The following is a 22700-nucleotide window of genomic DNA, read 5'->3' on the forward strand; positions in this document are numbered from 1 at the left end:
AGGATAGTGTTTCTGCTGATTTCAATGCCTTAGTTACTCCGACTGCCCATCTATGTATCTACCCAAGGCTCTTTGTAGGCCTGACGTCAGAGAAGAGGTTGCACTTTGACCAGTTCACTTTGAGGGGACCTTGTTTCTGAGTTTGTGTTTACCGTTAACTGTGAATCACTCAAGTTGTGTCCGTCTCTGATTGGACGATGGACAGGGTTTCCCCCAGATAGTGTTAGTACATAGAGTCCTCCCTGAAAGAGGAAAGGAAAAAGACTAGTCGGCTTTAGTGTCTTCTCAGCAAAGACAGAGGAAAGTCTGACTGAAATATTGTAATTCATAGACACAGATGTGTGAGAGCAGAGCAGCCACAACGTTTGGGAGTTGGAGTTTCAAAACGCTCCAGACTCCGGACCTGAGGTGAGATTTGATCAGATTCTACTCAGAAAAACTCCACGACCACAACGAGCTCCCACCAGGTCTATCACCCAGTTACAAAATGCCTCGTGATGTTTTCCCAACACTGCTGCTGCTGCTGTCCCTTTCTGTGTGTGGGGCGTCCCGCGTCTGCCTGAAGGACCCAGAGTCAGCCTACAGGTTCACTGGAGCTGTGTGTCGCCTCACCTACCCTGCAGCTGTTGTGTGTGAGTGGGATTTTGACTCCATTTCGATGTTCTTCATTCATCGATTTAATCTTTCATTCTTTTGTTAAACAATGAACCTAAACTGCTGTGATCAGGAGTTCTTAGAATATTTCACACTAGTGGTAGTGATTTTCAGAATTAAAACCACATTTGATTCCTGGTCATGGAACTGTGGACCAGCTCTTGACCCCCCAAGACTACTGGAGGGGGCCTGGGAGCCCAACCAGTCCACATGTGCTTTGTGGACTTGGACAAGGCTTTTTTCCGGGTCCCTCTGGGTTTTTTGTGGGGGGTGCTGCGGGAGTGTGGGGTTCCGGACTCGTTGCTACGGGTTATCCGGTCCCTGTATGCCTGCAGTAGGAGCTGTGTTTGCATTCTCTGCATACGGTCCCAGGGGGTGTTGGCCTCGGCCAGGGCCGCCCTTCATCACCGGTCCTGTTTGTGATCTTCATGGACAGGATATCTAGGCACAGGTCAGGTGTGGGGGTCTTGGGATCGCCTCTCTGCTGTTTGCAGATGATGTAGTCCTGTTAGCATACTCAGACCATGACCTCTAGTATTCACTGCGGAGTTTTGCAGCCGAGTGTGAAGCGGCGGGGATGAGAGTCAGCACCTCCAAATCTGAGGCCATGGTGCTCTGCCGTAAACCGGTGGATTGCTCCTCCAGGTGGGGACAGAGTGCTTGCCCCAAGCGAAGGAGTTCAAGTATCTCGGGGTCTTGTTCACGAGTGAGGGTAAGATGGAGCGGGAGATGGACAGGCGGATCGGTGCGGCTGCAGCAGTAAAACAGGCGCTGTACCGGTCCGTCTTGGTGAAAAGAAGCTGAGCCGAAAGGCAAAGCTCTCAATTTACTGCTCGGTCTACGTTCCAATCCTCACCTATGGTCACAAGCTTTGGGTCTTGACCGAAAAGAACAAGGTCGCGAATACAAGCGGCCAAAATGAGTTTCCTCCGTAGGGTGGCCGGGCTCAGCCTTAGAGACGGGGTAAGGAGCTCGGACATCAGGAGGGAGCTTGGAGTCGAGCCGCTACTCCTTCGCATCGAAAGGAGTCAGCTGAGGTGGTTCGGGCATCTAATTCGGACGCCTCCTAGACCATTAGAGGTTTTTCAGGCACGTCCAAATGGGAGGAGCCCCCGGGGAAGACCCAGGACACGCTGGAGGGATTATATCTCCCGGCTGGCCTGGGAACGCCTCGGGATCCCCCAGAATGAGCTGGAAAGCGTTGCTGGTGAGAGGGAAGTCTGGGTCAACCTGCTGGGTCTGCTGCCCCCGTGACCCGACCCCGGAATAAGCGGATGACAATGGATGGATGGATGGAAAACCACATTTCCTAACATCAAGTAAAAAAAGTGGGAACGGATTTTTGCCATTCATCTAAGAGACAATTTGATAGAATTCCCTCTAATGTTTAGCGTGGGTCAGTATCAAACACCGTCACACAGTGCAGAAGACTGCCTGTATGGTTCAATGTGAAAGGTTAATCATGTTTCTATTCCATTGGGTTGCCGTCTTTCCCTTATTCCATTGTGGCTTCTTCTTTGTATATGTTCTCGATTATGAATACCCAGTTGTTTGTTTCCCCACCTGTCTGCCATGCACCTTTTGTTGATCATATTTATGCGCTTCTGGCAGTGAATGAGAAAACTACGAAAGTGATTGAGGCGGCGTTCCAGCATGCCAGATACCCGAGTGTGAAGGGAGAGTCGTCTCTGCTCTTTATAGGCAAAGTCATATATGGTCTGGACAAGTAAGTGGACAGACACACTCACGCACACAAATAGACACATACAAAATGTCCTAACATCATGTTCATGCATTGACCCGTCTAGTTTGGAGATTCACAACCTGTCGATTGGTCGGAGTGCGTTTGAACTGCATCCAGGTGAAGGCATCGCCTTGGAAATAGGCAACGTGTCCGCAGTCTTCAAAGGGAGCATCCAGTATGGATACGGCAACTGGCTGTGAGTCTACTGGTGATCAGCACCAATCCATGTGAACTCATTCATATTCAAAATCCTGTGGTTAACTGAGAAAAACAAAAATGTGACTAAATAATCATCAATAAGGATCAATGCTATTAAGGTATATGTTGTGGTTGGTTTGACAGAAGGTAAAAAGCCTTGAGCTTCCAGTCATCCTGGAGATTTGGGTTATCCAAGGTGGTTGGTTTAATTTAGTTGAGTAATAAACTGGAGATGTGTGAGTCTAGATGGGATCATTTTGAAGAGGTGGATAGCTTGCTATTTTGCCAATCATCTTCTGTTGTATTGTCGTGTATTTGAATCGACAGTGATGTTGAAGAATGATGACGAAGGAATCTCCGTGGACATTGTTCTTTACCTATATAATGCAGTTTATTACCGAAAGTAAACAGGTCAATAACAGGCGTTCTAGAATAGCCGGAGATTTCTATGGTCTGATCAGAAAATCCGCCGAATCGATGTGACTCAAATCTTTATATATATATATATATATATATATATATATACATTGCTGTTGTGTTCAGGCACTGCATTTACCTCAGATTACATATCAATCAAACATTTTCACTTTTAGACCTCTCCCTGTACTTCCTGTTGATGTATCTTGAGTTTTTGTACGTTGTTATTTCAGCCATCGTGGCATCACTCAGTAAATTGATTTGTATTAATTTGCCATCTGTATTTCCTTTTTCATCCAGTGTCAACTTTGGAAATTCAATCGACTTTGAAATTGAATCTCAGATTGACCTCGGAATCAACCCTAAACTCTGTAAGTACTTTATTTGTTTCTACGTGTTCATGGATTGAGGCACGATAGAAACGTCCCTAAAAAAAGTGCTTAAATTGCACCACTAGTCACTTTGGACTTTCGTTAACATGAGAACTCATATTTCCTTCATCTCACGGTTAACCCAGGTACATCTTTGGAAAAACACTTTATAAAGCCAAAAGGTGAACAGTGGCAAGAATTTTCCATTGAAATGATTCCGTTAAATACAAGAACCAATGAGAACTGACATGTCCTTCATGTAAATGCAACACATGTTGCCTGATCCTGAACTCCATTGGAAGAGGGGTGGAGCTTCCTGTGTGTGTTTTACCCCTGATCCTTTCTGAGTGAGAAGCTATAAGTTACTATTGTGTAACCCTAGTTATGTTAGCACTGTCAGAGCCCTCTGCTGGACTCTATGGGTAATCCTTTCTTCCAATCACGAGCACCCAATCGAACACTGAAATTGTGTCACATGTGGGGGAGGAGTCTGTGTGAGTAAAGGTGCGTTCACACCAAAAGCGAAGCCATTTATTCGCGCGACCGAATCCCATTTAAAAGTCAACATACAGACGCGTGTGGCTGCGATAGACGCAACCTTTTTCCGGGCGGCGCGTTTAGGGCGACGCAATGTGGGCGACGCGATGTGGGCGACGCGATGTGGGCGACGCGTTTACAGCTGCGAAATGTTTCGCCTAGAGTTGAAATATTTCAACTTTGAGGCGATCATTTCGCAACTCGGGCCAATCAGCTCTTGAGTCTTAAGTCCCGCCGCTGTTGAATCAGAACAAGGACAATAATGTTATGAACACAATAACATATATTATATATTATAATGTTATGAACACAATAACATATATTATATATTATAATGTTATGAACACAATAACATTTATTATATGTTATAATGTTATGAACACAATAACATATATTATATGCTATAATGTTATAAACACAATAACATATATTATATGTTATAATGTTATGAACACAATAACATATATTATATGGTATAATGTTATGAACACAATAACATATATTATATGCTATAATGTTATGAACACAATAACATATATTATATGGTATAATGTTATGAACACAATAACATATATTATATGGTATAATGTTATGAACACAATAACATATATTATATGGTATAATGTTATGAACACAATAACATATATTATATGCTATAATGTTATAAACACAATAACATATATTATATGTTATAATGTTATGAACACAATAACATATATTATATGGTATAATGTTATGAACACAATAACATATATTATATGGTATAATGTTATGAACACAATAACATATATTATATGCTATAATGTTATGAACACAATAACATATATTATATATTATAATGTTATGAACACAATAACATATATTATAATGTTATGAACACAATAACATATATTATATGTTATAATGTTATGAACACAATAACATATATTATATGTTATAATGTTATGAACACAATAACATATATTATATGCTATAATGTTATGAACACAATAACATATATTATATATTATAATGTTATGAACACAATAACATATATTATGTTATAATGTTATGAACACAATAACATATATTATATGCTATAATGTTATGAACACAATAACATATATTATATGCTATAATGTTATGAACACAATAACATATATTATATGCTATAATGTTATGAACACAATAACATATATTATATATTATAATGTTATGAACACAATAACATATATTATGTTATAATGTTATGAACACAATAACATATATTATATGCTATAATGTTATGAACACAATAACATATATTATATGCTATAATGTTATGAACACAATAACATATATTATATGCTATAATGTTATGAACACAATAACATATATTATATATTATAATGTTATGAACACAATAACATATATTATGTTATAATGTTATGAACACAATAACATATTATATGCTATAATGTTATGAACACAATAACATATATTATATATTATAATGTTATGAACACAATAACATATATTATATGCTATAATGTTATGAACACAATAACATATATTATATGCTATAATGTTATGAACACAATAACCAGGCACGTGCAGACATTTCGGGGGGCAGGTGCTCAAACCAAAAAAAAGGGCACCCAATGCCAAAAAAAATTTCTGACAGAGTTGAAGCATCAGCATCAATACACTGATGATGCAATACATCCTCGACCTGCGTTTCCTCTGGGCAGCATCAGACTGCTAGCTTACATTTTCTTTATGAATAAAGATGAATTATTATATAGCGACAACAGTACAAGCGTTCTGATTGGCTAATGGGTCGTCATGCCAGCCACGTATTGCCCTCCTCGCTGGTCTGATACGGATCCATATTGCCCTCTTACGTCATTTTCAAAATGAGCGATATTGATAGACATCAACAGCCAAGAGCAGTGGTCCTCAAACTAAGGCCCGCGGGCCGGATACGGCCCACGGGCCTGAGTTTCCTCCACATTTGGCCCGGCCCTCTGAACAATACCAGAGGCCTTATGATTTTTTTTTCAGTCTGGCCACGCAAATCCTAGACTAGCCCGTTAAATAGAACGGAATAAGAACTCTCTCTCTCTCTCTCTTTTCTCTCTCTTCTCTCTCTCTCTCCTCTCTCTCTCTCTTCTCTCTCTCTATTCTCTAAACATAACTAACGTCAGTAAACAGCTGGACGAGGCATTGAAATCACGGATTTCGTGAGTTTTTGTTTATTTATTTTTTTAGGAAACGTCGGACCAGTTGTGACGTCATGTTTTCAGCAGCGCTAATGTTGTGGTTGATTTATCACAAAACAACGTTAGGGGACAAACACGTCATGACCTGTTTGTCTGGTGCTGCGGGTCAGAGGAGAAGGAGGTGCACCCGTTTGGTGGCGCGAGGAAACCTGCGCGGAGGAGGAAGTGGAGGAGGAGGAGGAGGAAGAGGGAGGGGCGCGGCGGGGGGGGGGGGCACGTGAGCGCGGAGCGTCGGGCGAAATTCTCACAATAACTCAAATAAATGCCCCGTCGGATATTAAAACACATTTGGGGGGACTTGATGACCAAGAGAGTAACTTTTATTCTTAAATACGGATGAATGAAAAAAATGTGTCTTCAGGAAAAAGGGCACTTTTCTCATCCAGGGCAAAGGGGCTGGTGCTTGAGCACCACTAGGGGTCTATCTGTGCACGTGCCTGACAATAACATATATTATATATTATAATGTTATGAACACAATAACATATATTATAATGTTATGAACACAATAACATATATTATATGTTATAATGTTATGAACACAATAACAGCGTTGAGATGTTCCGCTCTCGTAGCGCTGGAAGTCTTTCAGACGTCACAGTAACTTCATCGGTGAAAGTGACCGAGCTGTGTGAGCCTTCGGGTGATGTCATGTATGAATATATATATATGATATTAATGTCATGATCCTAAACAGGAGGGCGTTAGATGTTCAGACGTGTGTGGGATGTCCTCAACAAGTATAAAGCAGTACTAGTGGTTCATTATTCCGTGGTGATTGAAGAAAATGATAACGGTCTTTACGGAGGCAAGCCACGGAGTTAAGCCCCGCCCCTCGCGGACCGACTCAACGCTTATGGCGTGAACATGGTGAATGATCGAGCGAATAAACTCACGCGTTTTGGGCTTTTGGTGTGAACGTATACCTTAAGAACTGGTTACTTCAGGTTTGTTGTCGTTGTATCGTTAATGTACAGGAGCCACATTTTTCAATTTCAGCAAACCGCCGGTTTTTTAATTTGTGGTGTAGAGTCCAAAATACATTTTTGGGCTCAGTATACTGGAACATTTTTGTTCTATTTTAAGGACTTCAACTATCTTTAATCTCACCCGATACGGTCTCTCATGTGTTCTCTTATTTCTGCGTGGCTCCTCTCTCAGACTGCAGAGAAGGGAAGGTAGCAGCGGACACGTCGGACTGTTATCTTCATTTTCACAAGCTCCATCTGCATCTGCAGGGCAACAAAGAGTAAGTGATGAAACAGAACCCTGATGGACTGTCAACCGCACAACAGAATAAGCGTCTGCAACACAAACCCAGAGTCTGACTACTAACTGTTGATATTTTTGGTCAGACCAAACTGGCTGAAGAGACTCTTTACTGACTTCATCACCTTTACTGTGAAACTGGCCATAAAGGGACAGGTGAGGTCGAGAGAAACGGAACTCAATCAACATTCATAAGTTTTCAGTAAATGTTGAATAGCATGTTGATGTGTTCTTATATTCAGGGTGAAGGTTACCCGGTAGTATTAGTCTTAATTAGTCCGTTCTCAAATGCAGATTTGCAAGGAAATCAACAAGGTGGCAAACATCCTGGCTGACTTCATACAGGACCAAGCAGGTGACCATTTGTGTGACTCCACAAAAGAGATGAATACTGATCTGATTTGTACACATATGTTCTTTATCTGGGACGTGGCCTCGTATTACTGTGTGTGTGTGTGTGCCTACAGATCAGTTCCTCAGTTCTGGAAACATAAGCGTGGACATTGGTGTAACTGCTGCTCCTGTCATCAATGCTAACTACATAGAATCATATCATAAGGTAAATAATACATGTATTGAAAAAAAGAAAATGCACAACCATATTTCATAGCCAATTGTCAGACAGGAGGGAAAAAAAGGAGAAATTGTAAACTTATTGTCTCGTACGCAATAGTTTAGGGGAGACTTGACGGTACAAAGGCGGCTGTAGCTCATGAGGCGAGCGGTCGTCGCTCTCCCCATAGTTGTATGTCAAAGTGTCCTTGAGCAAGGCACTGAACTGTTGCTCCCTGCAGCCCGCTGCTCCTTAATAACTAAGGATGGGTCAAACTGTGGGGTGAATAAAGGAGAAACCATATCCAATGGATTTCCAACTCTTTTACTGCCTTGCCAACCCTAATAATGTGTATACATAGTATCCACTATAATAAAATACTCATGTTCACCGTGGGCCAAATCAGCATTATGGCTGCCCTCTTAAAGGGCCGGAAACACTTTATAAACTCTTCCAACATATTGTTAAATAACTCTCTTTGCATTTGATTATTGTTTATTCGAGTGTAGAAATATTGTACATAAGAAAATGTCTTGAATATTACAACATGAATCCATTTAATCCGAAACCTTCAAAATAAAAGCGTGGGATATTGTTCTTCAATTTCTTTAAGAAAAGGTGATCACGTGTCTTTTAAGCTGCCGGAGGCCACTCAAAACGATGCGGTGGTCCGTATTCGGCCCGCGGGCCTCGTGTTTGACACCTGTGCTCTATATCATACTTGGATGACAGTGAGTTTCAGAGTTTAACAGTTCATCTTGAAGTGTACGTATAGATAAGAAACTCTCTGTTTTACGGTAAGGTTGTTGTCTCTTTGATCTTCTTTAACTTTAAACACATCTTACAGGGGCTGACTAACTACAACAACACCACCGCTGTCATCAATGGCTCTGTGTTCCACCCCAGTCAGCTGACTGAAGACAGGATGCTCTACTTTTGGATCTCAGGTCAGCAGTTGGCTTTACATTGTCTTTTGAGGTTCAGAAGTACAGATACCTTAAGTACCGTAAGTATTAAGGTTCTATTTGATGTTAATAATAATGACAAATGGATACATGTTGGTCATGACATTTCCTTACAGTATAATCAATTGCATCACAATAATACTTGTGCATTTAGATTAAGATGTAGATATGGTATCTGTGTAGTCAAGTCTCGTGCTGTATGTATGTTCAGTGCAACCTTCAAGTAGCGAGGTGGAACATCAGGGCAGGTTCAATGTCCACCAGGTTTTTTCAGGCATTGCTCTAATGTCAAATGTAGTCTCTGAATTTCTGCTGTTAATAAAAAATAATCTATCGACATTATGAAACATAACCTTCATCGAAAAAATATAACTTAGGTTAATATAACAAGGTAGGCGAGTGTGTCAGTTCTCAAGATGATCTTCTTTGTGGTGTCGCGGTGTTCTGAAAGCCGTGTGTGCATCTGCTGTCCTGTGTGTTAACCCCAGACCAGGTCCTCAACCCCATGGTGAGTGCTGCCCACCAAGATGGACAGTTCCAACTCAACATCTCTGGACCAGAACTCACTGTAAGTCAGGGGAGGACATCGACATGTTTTTTAGGGGGGGACTTTTCCCCCCACTGACTAAAACCCAGGGGCATTTAAAAATAAATTGGGGGCACTTTTTGAAACTTGTGAAATAACATTGAACCTTTGTTCAAAAATAGTAAATATACTTATTTACGCTGACAGGATATGAGCAATTGTCATAACATGGCAATAATAGGACTATTAGGCAATAATAAGACTATTAGGCAGAAATAAGACTATTAGGCAATAATAAGACTATTAGGCAGTAATACGACTATTAGGCAGTAATAAGACTATTAGGTAGTAATAAGACTATTAGGCAATAATAAGACTATTAGGCAGTAATACGACTATTAGGCAGTAATAAGACTATTAGGCAGTAATAAGACTATTAGACAATAATGAGACCATTAGGCAGTAGTCTACAGATTCAAAGTGTTTTCTTAGATTTTTTGAACAAAAAACAATCAAAACATAAATCAGACAATCATATTCAATTGTATTCTTATTTTTGTGTGGTTATTTATTGTTTAAAAAAATAAAAATGGAATAGTATTTATTGTTATTAAATTGTTTAAACACCTATTAACAATTATAACTTATTTCTTTCTTTTTTTATAATTACAAATTATATTTAAGGGGATTTTTTACGTGTACCTACCTAGTACAGGCATGACAGACAGGACACACACAACAAAGAACAACAACAAAATAATATTTAATGATCTAAATTCTGAGAGGAAATTCTGAGGGAATTTGTTGCCCCTCCTCGTGATATCAGGGGCAAAATTATATTTCTTAGAGGCAGTTTTGCCCTTTTCCCTCGTTTATTTCCGACGCTGCTGTAAGTACATCACTTTAAAATATGGTGCGCGGTATGCGATTGATCAAATTGCTTTTAATGGATTAATAGAGATTATGACTATGGTTTGTGCATGTACATCTTTCCCAACAATGTCGTCTCAGAAGTGAAATGTTACATTGTTGCTGTTTTATCTCTTGTTGGAACTTGAATTTTTGATAAATGTGATTTCAGGACCTTTTCAAGACAAATCTCTCCAGTGCAATGCCCGAATTCATGAGAAAGGTAATATGGAAAACCGATTGATCTCTGCAAATACAAACAGATGAGACACATTGCATTTGTGTTTTAGTGTCTGCTGGAATCAGGTTCTCCAGAGCTACGAGTGTGGAGTTCATCTGTTCCCTATTTAAACACCTCCACCTCTGGGACCACTGTGAGGGGGACGGCCTCAGGGCAGCTTCACTGTGGGACTCCAACACTCTTCTTTAAAACGGTATTTCCCCTTCATTTTACTTTTCTTTTTCATGACATAACATTTATTAGAAATCTCTGTCTACCAAGACATCTTTTCTTCACTACACCTAAAACGTTATGCAGTGGTCGCCAACCCGTCGATCGCGATCGACCGGTCGATCTCGGAGACGTTCCCTGTCGATCTCCAAAATAAAATGAAAATAAAATCAGAAACACATTGTTCCTCGTTCTCGAACATTTTCTGAAGTGTCTTCTGAAACGTTTTCTTCCTGACTGGAAGATCGACGTCAGAAAAGATCTCCACCTGATTTTAATGAACGCCTGAAAGCGGGTTCTCTGACAGCCGTGTTGTCAGCTGTGCTCCCGAAGAGGGCGTACCTGAAGTGAGGCGCAGGGGAAATGCAGAAAGACCTTTATTCATAACTTTACATATTACACAAGTTCAAAGTACAAGGACATACAACTACGTCATCAATAAATAAATGTTGTAATGCCTGTACCTTAGTGTAAATGTTTACGTTACGGCATTTACAGGTTACGCCTGCGCATGCGCAACTGCCGAGATTATTGGCGATTTGCCAGGTTTTACCTCCGTGAGATCGGCTTTTCTGCTTTTGTCCTTCAAAACAAAGCTCAACATTGAGCTTTTTTTCTTGTCTGATGGAGCAATCTGGTTTACTTGAAAGTGATTGCAATTATATTTATTCTATTATTTGAAAAAGCACAGATGCAGGAGTCACAAATGGTGATTCTCATATTTATTATTATTATAATTATTTAAATCTGAGGATGTCTTTAGAGCTGATGTGAATGTATTCACCAACGGGCTGACTTCAGAACCAGTCCCAGATGATACAACTTTCATGAATACCACATTTGCCCCGAAAAACTCGTCAGTGAAGTTGAGAAAATCACCAAATCAAAGACCAGGAGCTGGATTACTGACAGCAGCTCACAGACGGCCTCAGACTGTCTGTCTGTGCTTATGAACTAACTACAAGCTCACAGACAGAGTTCAGTCACAGCCATCACACTGACTGGAGTCACATGACTTGATGGCATTATGATGAGAGCTGAACTTACATGAGTTGCACTGACTGATCATGTTGTCAGTGTCGTGTTGTAATGTAAATAAATACAACATTTATATTGGTAGTTCATCCAGCTGCTCATTGAAATTTGTTTTTTCTTGTTCATATTGTGTGGTGAACAAATATCTTACTTTTTATATTGCACTTAAATTCTGTGTTCCTGGTCTCATCAATTTGAAAGCTGGACCAATGTGTTTTGATTTCATTCAATTAGAATTAGGCCAAATAAAAAGCCTCAAGTCATAAGTCCAGTCTGGACCGTCGTTTTCTCTCAACGCCTCAATAGGTAGATCTTGCCGGTCATGAAGGTGGAGGTCAGTGATCTTGGGCTCAAAAAGGTTGGTGACCACTGGTGTAGGTATTGTCTCACCTGTTGTCTATCCCAAATGTAAGGTAGCACATTATTTGAACCTCTGGGGGGGCTTGATAAAGTATTTTGTACCACACTGTACAACAGATTTAAATAATTATAATAATAATAAATATGAGAATCACCATTTGTGACTCCTGCATCTGTGCTTTTTCAAATAATAGAATAAATATAATTGCAATCACTTTCAAGTAAACCAGATTGCTCCATCAGACAAGAAAAAAAGCTCAATGTTGAGCTTTTGTTTTGAAGGACAAAAGCAGAAAAGCCGATCTCACGGAGGTAAAACCTGGCAAATCGCCAATAATCTCGGCAGTTGCGCATGCGCAACCTGTAAATGCCGTAACGTAAACATTTACACTAAGGTACAGGCATTACAAGATTTATTTATTGATGACGTAGTTGTATGTCCTTGTACTTTGAACTTGTGTAATATGTAAAGTTATGAATAAAGGTCTTTCTGCATTTCTGGCCTCACTTAGTACGCCTCTTTCGGGAGCAGCTGACAACACGGCTGTCAGAGAACCCGCTTTCAGGCGTTCATTAAAATCAGGTGGAGATCTTTTCTGACGTCGATCTTCCAGTCAGGAAGAAAACGTTTCAGAAGACACTTCAGAAAATGTTCGAGAACGAGGAACAATGTGTTTCTGATTTTATTTTCATTTTATTTTGGAGATCGACAGGGAACGTCTCCGAGATCGACCGGTCGATCGCGATCGACGGGTTGGCGACCACTGACCTACACATACTCATGACGTTACACATCTTAAGGTAACAACACACGAGGAGAAGAAATGGTGTTAACAACACCACATCTAAAAAACAAATGTTCATCATCCTCATTCAATTCAATTCAATTCAGTTTATTTGTATAGCCCAATTTCACAAATTACAAATTTGTCTCGGAGTGCTTTACAATCTGTACACATAGACACCCCTGCCCCAAAACCTCACATCGGACCAGGAAAAACTCCCAAATAACCCTTCAGGGGGAAAAAAAGGGAATAAACCTGGAGGAGAGCAACAGAGGAGGATCCCTCTCCTAGGATGGACAGATGCAATAGATGTAATGTGTACAGAAGGACAGATTTAGAGTTAAAATACATTCAATGAATATGACAGAGTGTATGAATAGTTCATAGTAGGCATATTCCACGATGGAGACCTCCACGATCCATCAGGCAGATGGCGGTGGGGAGGAGGAGGGCGGAGTCTCAACAGGACAGTGGCGTAGTCATGAGCAGGAATTCCACGACCCAGACGATCCATCAGGCAGATAGATCTATGCCGTCTCATAGGGTCCGATGACCCCATGAGACGTAAAGTCAAAAGGACTTCCGGGAGAAAGCAGAGTTAGTAACGTGTGATTGAGAGATGAAAATTCATCCTTAAGGAGAGAAAAAGAGGAGATAGGTACTCAGTGCATCCTAAAACGTCCCCGGCAGCTATAAGCCTATAGCAGCATATCAAGGGGCTGGACCAGGTGAACCTGATTCAGCCCTAACTATAAGCTCTGTCAAAGAGGAAGGTCTTAAGTCTACTCTTAAACGAGGTGACTGTGTCTGCCTCCCGGACTGAAATTGGAAGCTGGTTCCATAAAGAGGAGCTTGATAACTAAAGGCTCTGGCTCCCATTCTACTTTTTAAGACTCTAGGAACTACAAGTAGTCCGCATTTAGTGAGCGTAGCTCTCTAGTGGGGCAATATGGTGCGACAAGCTCCTTAAGATATGATGGAGCATCACCAATCAAGGCTTTGTAGGTTAAGAGAAGAATTTTAAAAGTGATTCTTGATTTTACTGGGAGCCAGTGCAGAGCAGCTAGTGCAGGAGTGATGTGATCTCTTTTCTTAGTTTTAGTGAGAACACGAGCTGCAGCATTCTGGATCAACTGGAGGGACCTAAGAGATTTATTAGAGCAGCCTGCTAATAAGGAGTTGCAGTAATCCAGTCTCAAGTAACGAAGCGTGAACCAATTTTTCTGCATCTTTTGAGACAAGATGTGCCTGATTTTTGAAATATTACGTAGATGAAAGAATGCAGTCCTTGAGATTTGCTTTACGTGGGAGTTAAAGGACAAGTCCCGATCAAAGATAACGCCAAGATTCTTTACAGTGGTGTTGGATGCCAGGGCAATGCCGTCTACAGAATCCACATCACCAGATAATTGATCTCTGAGGTGCTCAGGGCCGATTAAAATTACTTCGGTTTTGTCTGAGTTTAACATCAAGAAGTTGCAGGTCATCCATGTTTTTATGTCTTTAAGACATGCTTGAATTTTACAGAGTTGGTTGCTCTCCTCTGGTTTTATCGATAAATATAATATAAATATCAATTCAGTTTATTTTGTATAGCCCATTATCACCAATTACAAATTATCCTCAGGGGGCTTTACAATCTGTACACATAGACATCCCTGACCTTTGACCTTTGACTTCACACCGGATCAGGAACAACTCCCAAAAATTAGAAGAAAACCTTTCACAGGGAAAAAAGTGAAGAACCCTCCAGGAAATCAACAGAGGAGGATCCCTCTCCAGGATGGACAGAACAATAGACGTCATGTGACCAGAAGGAATCATTACAGAGTTACAACACATTCAATGAATATGACAGAGTGTATGAATAGTTGGTAGTCGGCATGGACCACGATCCAGACCTCCACGATCCAGACCTCCATGATCCAGACCTCCATGATCCAGACCTCCATGATCCAGACCTCCATGTCACAGACCTCCTTTGTCAGTGTCAAGGACTGTCCTGGTTATACAGGACTCGGCCCCCATGCTGTAACCCAGGGCTATTCAACTTCAGTAGCAAGTGGGCCGAATAAGAAAATCACGGGGGGTGTGAGGGCCGCACAGAATATTGATCAAATCAGCACCCGATGCTCACCTGTGCGAGAAGGATTGTTGACAGGGGGGGGGGGGGGGGGGTTGGTTGAGGCAACAGTGAAACTCGATGGCTCTGGGTTAGATGTCTCAATGTATAAAAGAGGCGTGTCCGTCAGTTTTATTTTTTCTTACCAAGCTATAGTGATTTGCAGGCAGTCTTGCGGGCCAGAGTTAAACTCAAACGGGCCGCATCCGGCCCGCGGGCCGCTAGTTGAATAGGCCTGCTGTAACCCCTCTATTATTAACCATTCACACCCCCCAGGCACAGCCTGCAATTTGTGGCTAAGTTTGTAGCTCAAGGAGACATTGACATGGACAACACGCTGGAATACCCGCTCAAACTAAAACTAATATCCACTTCAAAGTCAGCTGAAATGAACCCATGGAACATACCGGTTGGTGTTGATGGTTCCTTCTCGTCTCACAGGGAAGTGGAGGCACTTCTTGATCCACATGGTGGTGACTAACGCCAAAGGCTTTGGTAGAAAGTGAAGATATGACCAGTGAGTGACTTTTCTTTGCTTTTGATGTCCAGGATGTGGTCATTGACGTCACAGCTTCCTATGCTGATAAGAAAGTCTTCCTGAGGGGTAACCAGTCAGAGTAAGACCTTTCTTGTTGATTTGACTGAAGTCCAGGTTACAACATGTGCAACATTACTTTTAGTCCATATGAAATTAAATTCAGCATACAAACCCAAAAGGGTCGAAGTTATATCTTTTTGTTTCGCGACAGTTCCCTCCGTCTTTGCATATATCACGTAGAAAGATGCTTGCTCTGCAGAAACGTGGATAGAGAACTTGTTTACACACATCGGCAGATGGTCACACCGCAGGTGTCAGTGTGCTCCCAACAAACCAAGGCCATTCAGAACCAGTTGTTCTGAATGGCCTTATTCGAAGGTGACTGTTACTTATTTATTTTTTCTTCAAAAGTTGTAAAATGCTGTATTTGGATATATTGAACATCATGAGTAACATAGAAGTGAAATATATGGTTTGTTACATGAGAAAATTAAAATCTAAATTTGCCAAAATGGCCGTTTTGGAGCCCTCTCCTAAATCCTCTGGACTAAAACCTCTAACTCTGTTCTGCTTTAATTTCTTAAAGTCAAGAATGTTAATATATTTTAATATGATTTGTGAGAGTTTTAAACCTTTCAACTGCCTCATTCCAAACATATAATCATCCTGGAAGTGCTTTTTTTCAATTCGGACATGACATTTAAATATTTTTTCTGTGTGCCATCTTCATTTACTCTTACCCAGTAACATATAGACTGATATGTACACATCTGAACAAAAGAAATACATGTTTAAAAAGGTAAACATGTACACATTTGTTAAAATAGCCCTAGTGGTTGCAGAGATACAGCTTTTTAGTTTGGGTATGCACTTTTCGGAGCCGAGGCCTAAAAAAAAGCTTGGTTCTGAAAAGGTTAAGGGGGGGGGGGGGATGTAATAATTGTTCAAATGAGAATAAATGCAAAAATGCCCATTCTTAAGATATTAGGTCTACACCACTATTTAAATGTGTAGTTCCTAGTCCTGTGCTTGGTGTGTGTGTGTGTCTGTGTCTGATGGTGGTTTCCATGCCTCTCTAGGGTCTCTGTATTACAAGCTGAGCTGTCCCTACAAAATCAAACGGTAAGATATTTCTTTTTTGTTGTTGTGGAAAATACTTTAGTTACGTTAAATTAAGTTAGACTAGGCAATCTTTTCACAAGGGCACAACATGGTACAGGAATCAACACATGTAAGTTGACATAAAAGAATGAAATGCATATGACTTCCAGCTGCAAGATAAGTTCAGAAGGCTCAGGACATGGAGGACAAATATTTTAGACCAGAGCTAAAGAGAGAAAAACTCTCAGCAATTTGTGTTCTCTGAAACAAATATTGTCCTGGAACAAGTTGTGCATGTGAGAAGTGTTTTTCATGTGTCCCATTAGCGTCAACATCAGTACTCCCAAATCTTCCAAAATAAAACCGCTAGTGTCAAAACATATTACCAATTCAATTCAGTTTATTTGTATAGCCCATTTTCACAAATTACATATTTGTCTCAGAGGGCTTTACAATCTGTACATATAGACATCCCTGACCTTTGACCTCACATCGGATCAGGAAAAACTCCCAAACAACCCTTCACGGGGAAAAAGGTGAAGAACCCTTCGGGAGAGCAACAGAGGAGGATCCCTCTCCAGGATGGACAGAACAATAGATGTCATGTGACCAGAAGGAATCATTACACACAAATTAAAACACAGTAGCAACACAATCAATGAGTATGACAGAGTGTATGAATAGCTGGTAGTCGGCATATTCCACATTCCACATTCTTGGTATGGTACCTGAGAAGAAATACAGACACACACCCAACAATTTGCGGGGTAGCACTCGAGTCCTTCAGTCCCAATACCAACGGTGCTCGTCTCCTTTTTCACTCAGCCACTATCAGACTTTCACTGTGATTTAATTTCACCACCCGGTGTCGCAGCTCATCCCTACTAGCAAGACCTGTTCATCCTGTGCCTCCTCATCCTCGCTGCCACGGGGTCGGATCTGTCATACTGACATTGACGGCTGCCTCGCCTGAGGACGCTTGTTCCCTCTTCAAAGACCGGAAGGAACTGGCTGTCCTGCCCGGCCTCTTTTTGTTCCCCAGACACCTGCTCAAAACGCCACCACAGGCTGGATAAGGGAAACCTCAGCCTCATGTGGTCACCCACAAGCCCATCTTTGAATGCACCTGACAAGTACTTTCCACCAATGAGTGCCAAACCTCCAACGAGATGTACAGACCTCCACTGTAGGGATGGGAATGGGACAATACCTGCCTCATCCCCTCTGCCTCCCTCTGGCTCAGTTAGGGGAGGCCTTTGCTTCTGCCCCTACATCCTGGCCATGATCCTGAAGCTATTCAAGTAAATTCAGGTTAACTCCCAAGATATAGAAAAAACCCTTTCACGGGGAAAAAAGTGAAGAACCCTTCAGGAGAGCAACAGAGGAGGATCCCTCTCCAGGATGGACAGAACAATAGATGTCATGTGACCAGAAGGACGCATTACAGAGATACATAAACACGTTCAATGAATATGACCGAGTGTATGAATAGTTATTAGTCGGCTAGAGACCACCCGCAAGAGGTCTCAGCATCTGGGTTCCACATTTCGTCACCGGCATTCCTAAGAGCCACACTATGGAGGGGCTATGCGTTGCAAATCCACCCTCCTTATGATGTCTCGTGCAGAGTGTGTGAACTCTGAGTTAACACCTAGATAAACCGACGTTCAAGGAAGACAGAGTCGAAGTACTTTTCTTTCCATTTACTTTACTTTTTCCTCCTTTAACGTGCATTGTGGTAAAAACTGAAAACAAAGACAATACAAACACTTAGGCTACATTCACAAACAGAGTGATAACATAAATTGCCATTTTCAAAGCACTCACGACATCGCCTCTTTGGTGCTTCTCGGTGAAGCATGCCTCAACCCGAAGTGCTAAAACCGGCCACTATTTAACTAGTATAACCAGAACCGGAAGTGGCCAAACCGGAAGTAGTTTAACCGGAAAAAAACAAATTATATTTTTATTAATTATCTTTGGAAATTAATACAAGATCTAAACAAAATAGAAAAAGCCTTAAGCTAACACACTCCACGCCTGACCTATATGAGGTCACTACAAAGTTACAGTGTGGAGAAACATTTGACTCTTGATCAGTCCTTAGGTAGAACAGTCTCTGTAATTGGTCTAAGAAAGGTTTTTACACTGCCTTGATCAGTTGTCTTCAATTTAACCTTTCTTACATGTCCATCCTTTCTGGCGAACGTGGCAATAATCCTTGCCATATTGCGAATTGCCAATTGCGGGCAATCTGTTTGTCCCTGAGCAGAACTAGATCTCCCACTTGCAGGTTTCTCCGTGGCAATATCCACTTATGAAAGGAGGGTTAAAGAGTCTTTAACGTCTTTATTGGATTGAATCTATTGTCATTGCACAGAGTCCAGGTACACAGGCAATGAAATGTATTTTCTGCATTTAACCCATCCTTAGTTATTAGGGAGCAGTGGGCTGCGGTGATGTGCCCGGGGGTTCAGTGCCTTGCTCATGGACACTTTGACTGGCAACTAATGGGGAGAGCGGGGATCGAACCGACGACTTCGGGGTTGCAGGAAGACCCCCTTACCCCACTGAACTACAGCCGCCCATATATTATATATATATATTAGGGCTGTCAATCGATTTAAAAAAAGTAACTAATTAATCGCACATTTTGAAATTAATTAATCGCGATTAAAAGTTTTTTTTCTTCTTTTTAAAGACAAAACTTCACACAGAGCTGTGTTTTCAAAGAGGCTCCTACCTATAAAGTGCCAGCGAGGTATTTAATATTGTGGATGATAAATTGTTTCTTCAGTGAAACATCCAGATTAGTAAAAAAAAAGAAGTATATTTGAGACCCCATTGGTCCTGTCATCTTTACCACTGAACAGCAGCAGAACCAGTGGCCTTGGTGACTGACTGACATTCACATATGTCACGTTCACCCTCTGGAGGCTGGGCTCATGTTCTCCATTTTACAAAAAAATGTAAATTCACCTTTTAAAGGCTTTTGCATATGACACACCCCCACGTGTTCTACATCAAACATTCCAGAACAATCTCAGCTCTATACAGGACTGTCTCAGAAAATTAGAATATTGTGATAAAGTTCTTTATTTTCTGTAATGCAATTAAAAAAACAAAAATGTCATGCATTCTGGATTCATTACAAATCAACTGAAATATTGCAAGCCTTTTATTCTTTTAATATTGCTGATTATGGCTTACAGCTTAAGAAAACTCAAATATCCTATCTCTAAATATTAGAATATCATGAAAAAGTATACTAGTAGGGTATTAAACAAATCACTTGAATCGTCTAATTAACTCGAAACACATGGAAACACATTTTCAAATGTTTGATTTTGTTTTGTTATAAATTATAAATTTTTTTTACTTGGTCTGAGGAAATATTAAAATTTTATGAGATAGGATTTTAGAGTTTTCTTAAGCTGTAAGCCATAATCAGCAATATTAAAAGAATAAAAGGCTTGCAATATTTCAGTTGATTTGTAATGAATCCAGAATGCATGACATTTTTGTTTTTTTAATTGCATTACAGAAAATAAAGAACTTTATCACAATATTCTAATTTTCTGAGACAGTCCTGTATATTGAGGCACATTGTCCTTGCGCCGTGTTCTCTGGTTCTCTGACTGACAGGTTGCTAATGAGCCTCACCTGTGTGGTGGGAGGTCCTTTGTGATTTACTGAGTGTTCATTGGTTGTTTTTTTCGCAAAATGTTTACAAACTGATTGACAAATCACGTTGAAGGTTTCGTGTGACGAGTTCTTTCCGCGCCGCGTCACCCGACACGTCGCCCCTCCGTTCCTCTGTGTATCGGAGGGGGAGACGGGAGGAAGGAGGAGCAGGAGGAAACCCGACTGATTCATCCACGAGTTTAAACTGATTTCTGCTCCTTATTTTCGCGAAGAAATAATTGTTTTAAAAACGGAAACAGTGTTAAACCGTACTGCCGCGGTTTGACACTCAGAGGAGTGTAAAAACTTCAAGGCACACCGGAAGTAAACAAAGTTGCGTTAATTGCGTTAAAATATTTTAGTGCGTTAACACGGCCAAATTAATCGCATAGATTAACGCGTTAACGCTGACAGCCCTAGTATATATATATATACACTACCGTTCAAAAGTTTGGGGTCATCCAGACAATTTAATGTTTTCCATTAAAACTCACACTTTTATTGATCACATAAATTGATACCAGTGAATCTTTGGTAAAACAAAAAATATTGTACCCCTCCCATTTATATAATTGTGATTCATCTGTTAAGTGACGCTATTGTGTTTATGTTTGATTGGACTTGTTCAATCACTTTTTCATCTTTTCCAGCTGCTGGATGAGGATCACATCGAGTTCATAAGAGAAGCCGTGAAGAAGATAGGCATTCCCAAAGTCCTGTCTGGTAAGACTATAGAGAGATAAGGATTAAATGTTGATCCGATGTGAGGTCAAAGGTCAGGGATGTCGTATGTGTACAGATTGTAAAGCCCGCTGAGGCAAATCCGGAATTTGTGATATTGGGCGATATAAAATAAACTGAATTAAATTAAACAATGACACCAGGCTTAAACCTTAAACTATTGACCCCACCACCATAAACGATTCTTCTAGAATGTATTAGACAATATTACTGTCAATGTAGCATATTGAAAAAAAAGACTGATATAAGAATAAGTACTAAGTACAAGGATTTGCAGCATCAACAGGCGACTGCACTTCATTTGACAGACATTACTGTCCCAATGTTCAGCAGAATAAACATGTAGCTCCAGGGGATGAAAGTATAAACTGTAACGGTTACATGTTGTGTTTTGTTCCAGCTTTGGAGATTGAGCTAACCAGGCTATTGGACAAACAGGGGACCAACTTATTTGACATCTTCAACCCAGAGGTGCTTCCTCAGGACGTGAGTGTTCTCTTGGCTGTTTTTCATGTTGTCAAGTGCCCTTTTTTGTCTTGCACTTCTTTGTACTTGGTAGTTAACTTTCTTCTCCATTTCCCATTCAATGTCTGTGCTGCAGGGCTTTGTGGTGATGCAAATGGATTTTGGTTTCCCTCATCACCTCTTGACGGATTTCCTTAAAAAGACTCTACAGTGATTATGCAACCCGTGAACAATTTGAGCCCGATTTGCACAAAGCGTTGCATTTTGATTTTGACCATTTTGTTTAGATAAAGTAATACTTCCTTAGCTGTTTATTAGAATCAACTTAACAAAAGTGTAAACAAGCCTGTCACTAATTGTGTCATGACTACTGGTGATCATGATGAGTGCATGGCACTAAACTTGGAAAAGGATAATACATTTGGAGGTGTTTATATTTTATTGTGTAAATTCACTAATTCTATTGTGTTTGTTTTCACAAAGATAGCACAAACTAAGCAAATGTATATTACATGCAGTACTTTATATTACCAGAAATGTTAATTTATTTTTTGGAAGGAGTTGAGAGCGCGTTTTAGCAGTCAAGGGCGGCTTTTAGTTAGTGTTTCCAATGTGAACGAAGCCTTTTACATGCTGCTGTGGCGTGACAAGCAGCTCGCGTTTTTCTACTCTCTGCTTATCACTTTGAGTTGAAAAAATTCTGCATAAAAATAACTTATTAAGTATTTTTTAGTGAGGACTGTGGATGGTTTTGCTTGATACCTGTTGCTATATGGCTTCAACAACCCTAGTTACCATCATCCAAAAGGAAAATGAGTGCGATACTTTAGTTTTTGGGCATGATTTTTTATTAAGGTGATATAACCAAAGCAAAAACAATTTTTTAATGCTCTGGTACATTGTAAGAATTTGGACTATTTTGCTTCGAACCATATAGGCATGGTTCGTTCATCTTTATTTTACTCTATTCACCTGTAGTGTCTTGCAAAATGTATGGAATTAAAAAATAGATCAAACTATAAAGTAAGGAGCATC

The 22700-nt window shown here is 40.5% G+C and overlaps 1 protein-coding gene across 1 annotated transcript; it reads left to right on the top strand.

The window, feature by feature from the left end:
- Window positions 1–254: 254 nt before the first annotated feature.
- On the top strand, window positions 255–22700 carry cetp (cholesteryl ester transfer protein, plasma). Its single transcript, XM_056415932.1, has 17 exons — window positions 255–632; window positions 2266–2380; window positions 2463–2594; window positions 3314–3384; window positions 7323–7410; window positions 7517–7586; window positions 7725–7785; window positions 7898–7989; window positions 8831–8930; window positions 9437–9516; window positions 10556–10606; window positions 10674–10817; window positions 15686–15753; window positions 16754–16796; window positions 21110–21182; window positions 21601–21686; window positions 21802–22700. The coding sequence occupies exons 1-17, from the start codon at window positions 488–490 to the stop codon at window positions 21877–21879; spliced, it is 1497 nt and encodes a 498-aa protein (XP_056271907.1). The 5' UTR covers window positions 255–487; the 3' UTR covers window positions 21880–22700.

Source organism: Pseudoliparis swirei, chromosome 6 (assembly GCF_029220125.1).
Source record: "Pseudoliparis swirei isolate HS2019 ecotype Mariana Trench chromosome 6, NWPU_hadal_v1, whole genome shotgun sequence".
NCBI classification, from domain to species: Eukaryota; Metazoa; Chordata; class Actinopteri; order Perciformes; family Liparidae; genus Pseudoliparis; species Pseudoliparis swirei.

Bases quoted from the DNA above. Each gene is read 5' to 3' on its own strand.
- cetp (XM_056415932.1), top strand. From the start codon at position 488: ATGCCTCGTGATGTTTTCCCAACACTGCTGCTGCTGCTGTCCCTTTCT. The intron at 7,786-7,897 runs GTGACCATTTGT...GTGTGCCTACAG, and splicing joins CTTCATACAGGACCAAGCAG to ATCAGTTCCTCAGTTCTGGA. The intron at 15,754-16,753 runs GTAAGACCTTTC...ATGCCTCTCTAG, and splicing joins CTGAGGGGTAACCAGTCAGA to GGTCTCTGTATTACAAGCTG.